We start from the raw sequence: 11,430 nt of genomic DNA, 5'->3' as shown, positions 1-11,430 counted from the left end.
CCCCCTCTCTCCCTTTTCTATCAATTTGTAGCTGTCCTATCCAATAAAGGCAAAAAAGGCAAAAATATAAAAAATATATATATTAATTATGTTACAACCACCTATGCTGTTATTTCAGTGTCTCTCTTTTCTTGCTTCAAGTAAACCGTTTGCATTGTCCTTTACTTTTTCAGGCTCTGGCCAAGTTGAAGAAAATCCCTGAGACCATCAAAGCCATAATGGAGCGGCTGGAACCTGAGCTGAAACAGATTGTGAAGAGGTCCACCACTCAGATAGCAGACCATGCTTACCAGAGAGGAGAAAACCTGGCCCAGGAGAGCCAGCCAAGGTACAGTAAAAAGGGACATGGCAGATAAGGAAGGCACTATGCTGAAATATCATGGCTTCCTGAGAGTAGAGAACAATTCCCTGAAGAGTGAGGATTGCTACAGATCAGTGAAAACATGGAGAAAACTGGAGGTTAATAATAAATAGTAAATGAAGAGGAAAAGGGAGATGTAGTAAGTAGACAGCCATCTTGTTGAAATGATTGAAAAATTATCAGTGTAAACAGCAGTATGCAGCTACTGTTGTTACCAGTGAAAGCAAACCTTAATAAAGCTGTCACTTGTAATCCCCCCAGTATTGTATCGATGCAAGAGTTTTATTAAACAAGCCTGCTTGCTTGTTCTTCTGTAATTATAGTGTTCCCATTAGATTCTATTCCCCTGTGTCATTACTTACAAGGTGGCCACACTCTCTAGTGGTCGGTAGAGGTTAGGGATTTATCTACCCTCCCTGCAGATTCTTACTAATACCGTACAGCTTTTGATAAATATTATTATAGCTTGGATTTTTGGTGTCAGCACACACAGTGAATCTTTTTAGGTATATTTATAGCGGACAGTAAAAGCAGTAGATGCCATGTTTTGAGTGCCGTCCCACGGCGTCCATAGTCAGACAGTCAACCAGGTATGAAACACAGTAAAAGGCTAGGACTGGAGGCACACCTGCCTCAGACCATGAAAACAGATACTCTGCTGCTTTAAATCAAGACAAGTCATGGTTAAACACACCCATACACACACACACACACACACACAAACAACTTCACACCTGCCGTAGAGGACTGCTACATTTTAAAAGCAGTCACATCAGCTCCTGCAGACATACACATGCAGCGAGCAGACTTGGGAAACACAGGTCTCAGTCCACTGATCCCGAACCATTTAAGATGAACGTCTTGTTTTCTGTCAGGGATGTTCTCTCCGGCCTCGTCTGCCTTCTTTCTCCTGTTGCCTGCTGAATCTCATCTGACCTCACTGTAATAGGCCACCGTGTAGCTCATTCCCAGCTCTACTCCTTACAGATTGTTTTAAGTTTGCCTGCGTGTGTGAGTGCTTAACACTGTATCTGTGTGCATTTGGGCGAACACTTAGAGGTTTGTGTGTGTCTGTATTTGGATGCATACACACCAAGTTCTGCCTATGTTCACTTCAATTTAAAGTCGGGGCTTGTTGCTATGGAAACTCCTTCCAATGTAACACTTGTAGGGAACAATGGTCTTGCATATTGCACACTATATTTTATAGCATTGCAGACATGCAGGCAGCACTTAAGCACTTTACAGCATATGTGGGTCGGTGTGTGGTTTCCTCTTGGAGGTTTATGTTCTCATTCACGTCCTCTGCGATCAGCCACACTGGAAGTGCATTTTAATTTCAAACTACTTTTACTAGATATTACTTTTACTAAGAAACTCCATACAGGTTCCTACTCCATGCACCAAAGTTATTAGAATGCACCACTGATCTGTGAGTAGCTTAGTTTCATTTACATCAAATCAGACTTGTTGAAGTCATATTCATTTTTTTTTTCATTTTGCATTACAAAAAAAGCCTCATTTCTTTTTGCTTTGGTTTTGGTATGTAGAATATTCTGAATCTAATCTGAATCCCTGAGCAAGAGAGCTGATTTAATAAAGAAATGGTTGAATGACCAAGGAACATTAAAATAAATGGCTAAGTATTTTAAATCCAATTTAAAAACAAGAAAAGCACATTGATCACGAGATTGATTGCTTGTCTCTTTTGTACTCTTTTTTATTTTTATTTTTTGGCATTGGAAACTTCTGAGGACAAAATTTGTGTGAAAGTGTTTCTACTCTGTGGCCATTTGTGTATGACAGCAGGACCCTGCACATTTGATATTTCAAAGGGGTTCTTTAAACACTCTGTAGACCTCTATTTACAGTGATTTTATTATCTCTGGCTGTCAACCAACCTAATCTAATGTGGACACAATCATCGTCCTCCTATAATGAAAGAAAGACACACATACACACACAGATGTACTGTCGGTCAGTTTGTGAGGGACTGCGTGTGCTCCCCCGCTGCTCCAGACTGCTCATCAGTCGTGTGTGTGTTGGCTTCGATCCTGAGGGGAAATGAGAAGTGAGGTCTCAAAGAACAGATGATATGGATTAGGATGGCCTCCACTGGGAGATAATGAGGAGGACTGAGCTATCTACTCTTTGTGTGTGTGTGCACATTTGTCTGTGTGTGTGGAAAGGGTTAGGTGGGGGTAAGTTGTAGTGCACTTAGAAATCAAAAAAAAAAAAAAAGGGGTGACTGACAAGGTCAGACACATATTGTGTGTGTCTACCTCTATGAATGCAGATGATCATGTTTTGTTTGGCCTTTTCTATAAGTTGGCCTTCACTTGTGTATTCCTCTTGTCAGCCCTTCATGTCTGTGGATGATTGGAGGAGAATTCCTTGACTCGTTGGCATTCCACAGGTCTTCGCTTCGTCTCACGAAAATCTTCCATTCACTGAGTTATATCTCATAGTGATTTGTGCCTGCTTTCCTCTCCATTAATAACATTTACTCGCTGCTACTGCCAGTGTAGTGACAGACAGCCAACCAAAATGCCCCCTAGTGAAACATCCATCTTGCCTCCACATTATCCTTATACCTTCCCAGGAAACCTTGGCCACTTCCCAACACTTTTAGCATGCTTTCTCATCTTGCAGCACTTAAATTGCTGATAATTTGTATTGACTTGGCATTAATGAGGTATGGGCTCAGGTGCTTTTGAGTATTCTTAATAGAAGATAGTTTTCGGCAGTTGCAACTTTTCTGTTTTTTTTCTTAAAGCAGCAACATGGAGCTGTTATTTTTTGTTGGTTCTGGCAGCCCATGTGGACAAAAGTGGTAAACACTAACACTACCATTACCACACCACCTTTCTTTGATTTCAAGGGGAATCCAACTGAATCCAACCCGGTGGCAGACATTAAGAATAACGCTGATGTTCTTGTTTGTTTATGCAGAGGCATCAGTATTAAATTCATAACCAATTAAAAACACCTTGTAGTAGGTTTAATTAAATCAGCAGGAGAGCGGATTGGTTAGATGCAGGAAAGAAATTCAGTTTAGCTGAGGGAAAGTGGGAAAGATATGGGTCCCACAAAATAGGGAACTTTAACACTGTCTCACAATGTTTAAAATTTGTTGTGTGGACTTCAAATTGCCAATATTTTTAACAATTTCCATAGTTTTGTTTTAACTTTTCAGCTGAAAGAAAAACTTTTTTTTTAAACTATTAAACTCAATTAAAATGCCATAGGAAAGTACTAAAGGACCAGTGTTAGATAAACATAGTGACTATGTTTATATAACTGTAATATCTCCACTAAAATAAAGTGGGCACTCACTGGCATGGGTGCACTGGGTACTCAGTCAGACTCAGCTAATATAACCTGTGTTCCCTCTTTACTTTGAAAGCTTTGTCCTTGTGCAGAAAGCAGGTATAGGAAAGTCTGTATGAAAGCATTAGTGTAGATGAGGCAACTGTGAGTTTCCAATTCAGAGCATAGCACTCAGATCAAGTGGAAGGTCTCTTTGGTTTTGGCTGTGCTTTCTTCTTCAGCCAGAGCCATTTAGAACTAATGAGAGTAGCTGTTCATTTGAGGCCAGGTTGGGCAGCTTACTACTTTTTCGATAGCCAGCCCACGTGCTGGGTTAAAATAGCTGTGAGTATCTGCTAAATGGGAAATGTGAATGGAAACAAAGTACTGCAATACCTAACTGGTGCTGTGAAATACCTTCAGGAATTACTTTTGGGTAGATAGATAGTTATTTCCCCTCATTATCTTCAGAACAACTGTAGTTTTACCTTTAGTTTTCCTTACATCAAGTGCAATACAAAAGGATTTCACAATTTAGTAGAATTTATCTGTGCATATACACATCCTCGAAGGCGGAGTGGAGGCTGGAGATGCGCGATAATCTCTTCACATTAGCATGATTTTTTTTTTTTTTACAGAACTGCAGGGACTGTGTTGTTATTTCAGGTGTTCTCATACTGATCTCACTATCAAAAACTACTCTGATACTGCCTAAAATGCGGTATTGGGTATCAGCAAGTATGCCTATCTGTGCACCAATCTGATACCATGGAATATATTAGCCCCGAACAGGACCTTGCTGCTTCCCGGCAGCATCCCCTTCACCATTCCTTCCCCCAGGATAGCAAAGTAATGACTCACCCTACTCTGACTGACTCTGATAAAGGGTTTAACCTGAGTGAGGCCAGAAAACAATGATAGCAATCATAAGGGCATATACTACATACAATATGCTTTTTTTTTTTAAATATACATTTTTCAGGCTAATTATTTTTTAACACACATGTATCAGATCAGTACTCTGTATTGACCAGTATGCAACTTCAGGTATTGGTATCAGTATTTCTCAGCTGTTAATAATATAGTTTGGAGGTAAAGCAAATGTGTGGCAACAACTTTTTATGGTTGCTGCTGGTGAAATGAAAAAATCTGTTGTGCCGTCTGGCACCAGCAGTCACAAACACTTGGTGTCTAATTTTCTAGGTCTAATTTTTCTCTCTTTCTGATACTGAAACAGAAGCTAAATTCCTTGGTGGCTCTCTGCTGTGTGTATAGAGAAATCCAAGACCAAATGATTTACTGTAGGAGTATGCATTTTCCTAACCAATAAACTGTCTAGTGAATGTTGTGCTTCGCAGCTCCTGCATTACTGTAGATTGTGATAGACAGGACCATGGGAAAATGCATATTAAATAAATGTTATTTTTTATTGTAGTCAAGTGAAAAATGTATCATCTTTTTTCATTAAGTATTACTTCTCATAAGTTGCCTTGATCCCCCACTTTCCCTCTCCTCTTCTTTACTCCCCACTTTCCTGCTCTCCATCCCTCTTGTTTCTCATCTCCTCGCTCCCTTTCTGCTCCCTCTGGCTCCCTCTACAGGCTGGTGCTTGAACTGCTGGAGCTTTTGTTTGACAAGTTCAAGGCAGTGGCCCAGGCTCACAGTGTGGTGTTGGCCCACCTGCAGCAGATCGCAGTGCAGTGCCCGGGCGGGGCCCACAAAGAGGGCATCAAACTCTACGAGCAGGCCGACGTCTCTGCCAAGATCCAGACGGTGCTGCAGGTCAGTCCATTGACTCAGACCATTCATATATGTGAACAAGGAAATTGGACTACACAAAACATAGTTTGCCATATCTTTCAGTCGAGTAGATTTTAATTTATTTATTCCATTTGTGAGCAAAAAGCTGTGTAATCTATGAATCAGGTATTATTGTGACTCTTAAAGTGTCAATTATTTTTACCTTTGCTACTTTAAGGCCAAATTGAAGCACTGCACCTTATAACAAGATGCTTTCATGGTGAATTCGTTGTTTGTTTTGTCTTTCCTTGCTGGCATACCCCCAGGCTTTTATTTTTCATCCACTGCCATGGAGATTTGCTCATCCTTAATTTATTTTCCACCCAGCACTTTTATTCAAACATTGATTTAATTCACCTTCTCTTACAGTAAATTAATCAGAGAAACTGGCAGTGATGTGATGGATGGCATTCAATCTGTCAGCAAGATGTAGCAAGAGAAAAAGACAGGGGAAGCTTGATTGCTTGGATTAATTTTAGGTTCTTTAATTGGCGTGTATTTATGCTGGGTTCTTGCTCCCTGTTCCTGTTTGATTGGCTGAGGGGATGAACAGCTGCTGAGCTGACCTATGGTGATTCTCTGAGGAAAATCTGTGGCAGTCGTTGCTCTCAAAGCGATCTGTGCGTGTGTCTTCCTATTTGTATTTATACCCAGGAACACAGCATTTTCTGTGATGCTCCTTCACTGGGAATGGTGTCATTTTAATTGTATTTATTTTTCTGAAATGAATTTCATGTGTATGACCATGTTTCAACTAGCTGGAATCTGTTGAAGAGGATGAGGTGCTTCTTCCTTCATTTTAATATGCTTTTCTCACCTATCCATGACTTAGATGTGCTGTATATAAATATACATGACAAATATGAATTTGATATCTATTTAGGAGAAAGAAAGTTACAGCAGGAAGCAATTCTTTTCTGAGAGCTTAGCTGAATGCTTTGATTGTAGCCACACCCATCGATAGCAAGATCAGCAATCTTTTTTTTGTTTTTTGTTGATGTTCTTTCTGCACAGAGCAGTTTTTTTTACTAATCATCAAAGTGTAAAAATATAGAATCTGCTTTCGCCTGGTTAAATTGAAAAACCATCTATTTCTAACTCTTGCACTATGGCTTGTCTGCTTCTAATAGCTTGAGGTTTTTTCTAGCTGGCATGCATGGATGCATAAATACTTGAGTGTTTAGGTGTACGCATGCGTGTGTCTTTCCAAGGGTGTGATTGTGCATAGGCATGTACTGTAATAGCTCTGCTGTACTAGCACAGTTATAGAAGGCATTAAGCCATTCCCCAGCATGCGATCACTGCCAACACCCAGTTGCCAGGGGCTCCACTCTCCCCTGTCTCTTCGATGTGAGATAATGTAATCTCTTGATTAGAATACTCATTACGTGAAATGAGGTTTTCTTATTCACTCACTCGTGTTATTATTTCCTGACCAATTGTATCAATATAAAGGCCCCTCGTCCATCCCACCCTCCGTCTTGCCATTTCTCTCATCCCTTGTTCGTCTTTCTCTCCCACTCTCCATTTCCATTTCCCTTGCTCCTTCCTTCTTCAGCATCATTCCTACTGCCCCTGTATTACAGTCTCTCAATTTCCCAACACCTTGTGCATACCCCTCTTGCTCCTTGTAATTTCCTTCTTAATCTCATTATCTTGCTTTCTTTTTCTCTCACAACTCCCACACTCTGTTTCACCCCCTTCGTTTAGCCCACTCTGTCCTAGAGAGTCGCATATCAGCAATGAGATAAATTAAATTCCTACTGCTCCCATAGTGGCTGTGTCAAATTTTATTGTATACTGAGCCAGTTCTTATCTCATGTGTTAAGACGCTCAAAGAGGCAGGAACCTACAGAGCATTGGTCAAAATTCGGTTTACGATCTTTGTTAGTCCCTCATTAGGTGTCTCTCTTGACTTTGTTTTTCTTTGCTTCCACAAAGACTACTGTAAGTGTTTTTCCAAACAGTATTTCACTATTGCCTGCAAAGTATGCAGTTTAAAAGTGATAATAGATATTCAGGCTTGAACAGAAAAACACTGCGTTTTAGTGTCTTTTTTGCGTCTTGCGCCTCTTACTTAGTGCAGTTCACATCTTTGATTTGCACAGAAACCTCTTGGTAGGTGTTATTTTTTCCCCACTTTGAGAGGTGGAGAAACCAGGTTGACCTTTCCACATGACATACCAGCAGACAGATGCAAGACCTGACAGAAACAGAGGGTGCACGCAGTTACAAGGCCGAGGCAGAGAATCCCCGTTCAGTGTGTGACTGAGGCCTGGTAGGCTGAGACTGGGGAGTAGGCAAACAAGCTTCATGTAAAGTTTCTAATCCCTGTTCAGAAATGCTGGAGATGCTTCTGCTGGTTGTTAATTTCAGTGCAGAAGTATTGATTCAAAGCATAACATGCTGGAAGCTCGAAGGAGAGTTTTAATACTACTTCACAATTTTTCAATTGACTTTCTGTAGAATGTGTGTGAGTATATCTATTGATTATTTACACCATTATTGGATTTACATTTCCCAGTGTACACCACTGCTTGCATTTTCTACTCCCTATCTCTATGATGTTTTTTTCCCCTTTTCCATCAGAAACTGTCTTGTTCTTCAAAGCAGTCGGTTTTATCAAAGAAATCACAGTGACTGGAATTTGTTTTTATCCATAAATGTTTAATATGCTTATCTTTCCTCTTCAGAAAATACAGTATAGTAGTGTCACACAATTAAGACTGGCAGGATTAATGTTCTCTGAGTTAAAATGTTGTTAAAACAACATTAGGTGCCAAGCACGAAAATCCACAAGTTTCCTTTGAATCATTAACAAGATGGATGTCACAATACGTTATCAGGTAATTGGGTGACATAGTTCATAAAAGATCACGGTTCATAAATTCCATGCATTCGTCATTAGGACCACCCAATGGAAAATATTTAATGTATATTTGGCACCGAGTGTCTCTGGCCAATGACGTCCATCACCCTTTGACCTTGTCGGTCGTTCTGTGTTGAGGCGTGCAAGTTTGTTAATTAGCTCGCCATTTGCGCATTCTGTAAGGATTTGTGGCTGGGTGACTGCTTGCCATGTCCGTTGTCTGCCGCGAGTGTGTGACCAGAGTGCAAATCGCACTTTTAATGAGTGGCTTCTTCTCTGGGAACTTTGAGCCTGCATTCAAAAATATGGACAGATGCTGACTATCTGCCTTCTGAAAGAACGGATTTTATAAATCATAGAAACTTCACCAGAGAACTGGAATGTTTGCATATTAACATTTTCCACTGTAGCAAGAGATAAGATAGCATGCTACAAGGGTTGAGTTTTTTTTTTTTTATGTGGTCTCCAAATAATATTTTTTAAAGCAATTGATTAAATTGACGGCTGGGTACCTGCCCCTGCTTTAGAATACACTTTCTGGCACTAAATAGAAAAGTCCTCTCTCTCTTTGGTACTGGGATTTTTCTAAGCTTTGGCGATATCTTTTAACACATTGCCTCCATCTATTTCTAACAGAAACTACTACTACTGTATTCTTTCCCATTTTATATATTTCTGATATCATTCATTCATCCCTACTCTCTCTTTTTGATTGAGTTAAGGAACTTGCATTTTAGTATAAACTGGCTTCATAAATTAATAATTCCACTGCCATAGATTAATCCAAACAAAGGAGGATTTTCATGCTTGTGCAGAAAATATATAAATAAATATACAAGTGCCTTAAATATGCAATGCCTTCTCTCGGTTCATCAACACAGTGAAAACTAGGCGAATTGAACTGCCAGAGAGCAGCCAGAAGACAATGATCTCTTTTAATTAGATATGAAGCACAGACATCGCTACGTTGTTCTCGCCCAACATTTTAATCAATGTGTCACATTTATTCTGCCCTCCAAAGTGCTGTCATATTTACATTTCGCTGGAGTGCAGTGAAGTCTACCATCTCCATGGTGTTGCAAAGTCTGTTCTCTCTCAGCTCCACGCACATCACCACACCCATATCTACTACATCAAAGTCACTGGAGACTTCATCAACTGCTGATGCATGTTTTTTGCAATAATTCCCTTGACTTGTTGATACAGTTTGTGACTCAGTGAAGCCGAAGGGTACACAATATTATGTCCTGTACAGTTAACACTATTGTGACTTCAGCTTTAAATAAAAAGTGTCTCAGATAAGGTTAGTCTAGTCGCTCAACTATTGGAAAATCATCAACGTGTATCGTTTTAGGGATAGATATTCTAATGCGACTGAACTTGCCAGGTCTTATTTCAGAATATTTTTAGGGCCTTTTGCCTTTATTGCATGGGACAGCTGAAGATTGACTGGAAAGGGGAAAGGGGGAAGAGAGAGGGGATGACACACAGCAAAAGTCGGGTTCAAACCCTGGGCCGCTACAGCATGGACTCTGCCTTGACACATGGGGTGCCAGCTCTACCAGGTGAGCTATAGGGCCCCCCTGCCAGGTGTTTTTTTACATGTACAGTTTTGAATCACAGAACTTAGTGCTCTGTTACCATCAGTGTTCTCACATACTCTCAGAGATATCATACAAGGTGGAAAGTAGGTAAACAAAAGTTTTCATATGTCACCTAAAACCATGCTTAACTTAATTTCTTGTAAATTCAGTAGACACTACAACAGAGAAATTAACTTTTATCTCAAAGAATACCATAATGGTAAAGTTCACCCATAATTTAAACCAATTATTGTGAATAGTAATATTGCCAGTGGTCTGTATTTAAGTATGTTTTAACCTGCTTTGTCTTCTCTTTTGCAGTTAAAACTAACAGTAATCCTCACCCTCTCAGTATATTAATTGCTATTTTGACTATCTTATAAAATAATTTTATAAACAACTTAATGCACACGTATTCCCAAAGTATAGTATCCACAGATACAACATTCAACACTCCAAACTATTCTGTTATTTGTCTTTCTTCTTTGTTTAAATACATAAAATACACATATAAATGTATTCACAGCAAAAAACATGTTGAGAACACAGCAAGGACATGGGAGAGAAATAAAATGGGTTTCCCGTGAACACGCAGGCACATCTTCCTTTCCTCCATCAACAAGATAGCCTTCAGAAGATTGACTAGCTGCAGAACGCTCCAGGTGGGAACCCCCACTGGTTAGCAGTAGTTCAGTGCTGCGGGAGTAGTTGTGGCTGAAGCGCTGTCAGAACTTGTGAAGGTTATTGAAGTTTGGGGAACACAATCAATACAGGGTGTATAAAGAACATTTTCTTTGACGCCCAAGGACACTTTGGACTTTAACTTCAAGCTAGCAGCAAAGGATATCAGTCAATATGTTTTGTGACAAGACACCAGCCAAGGGATTTAGTGGGAAAACAGCCGATTTCAATAAAGCCGTGAGAAAGGAACAAATTGTGGAGATTGTACTCTTGGCTGCTTTTAACATGACTTAATAAGAAGGAGAGGATGAAAACAAGGAAAAAGAAAATGAAGTGATATTCAGTCCTTTAATTTTAAGCGTTTGACTGCCAAGTTCATACAGTAACAAGTGCTCACCTGCAAAGCTTTGAGTGATGCTTTCTTAATTGCACTGATTTTTTGGGTGTTAAAGCCCTAATGGACAGGATGGAGGATGAGTATACACTTTCTCCAAGCAAAAAGGGTGACATCAGGACATTCGGTTTGGAGGAAATAAATGGGAGTGCTGGTAATGACTTACAAAGGCAGACTTCGATGAAGCTTTTCTCATTTTTTAATAGAACTTAGCACTCAGCCCAGTGGACTGATTTAAGTTTGGGAAGAGAACCCAAGCCACTCAAGTGTGGAACAGGCTTGTTTGGTTGATAGAATTACATTGAATAGTTGTGGTGGAAATGATTGTCTTTGTCAGTGGAGCCCTTGAGAGAGATGTGATTTTTGCATGTGTGCCCACACACACACACACAAGCACTTGAACCCGCATACACACTCGAGTTGATGTGAACTC

General features: G+C 40.0%; 1 protein-coding gene across 1 annotated transcript in view; it reads left to right on the top strand.

The window, feature by feature from the left end:
* The window catches only part of exoc4 (exocyst complex component 4), a 106,853-nt gene that overhangs the window by 10,214 nt on the left and 85,209 nt on the right, over positions 1-11,430 (top strand). The window contains exons 7-8 of the mRNA XM_035674405.1: positions 174-328; positions 5,272-5,452. Of these exons, the coding sequence (XP_035530298.1) occupies positions 174-328; positions 5,272-5,452 (336 nt within the window). The remainder of the gene's footprint in view (positions 1-173; positions 329-5,271; positions 5,453-11,430) is intronic.

Source organism: Morone saxatilis, unplaced genomic scaffold, assembly GCF_004916995.1.
Source record: "Morone saxatilis isolate NCDOM2014 unplaced genomic scaffold, NCSU_SB_2.0 Contig10, whole genome shotgun sequence".
In the NCBI taxonomy this organism is placed as follows: Eukaryota; Metazoa; Chordata; class Actinopteri; family Moronidae; genus Morone; species Morone saxatilis.
This window is presented reverse-complemented; position numbering and strand designations above follow the sequence as displayed.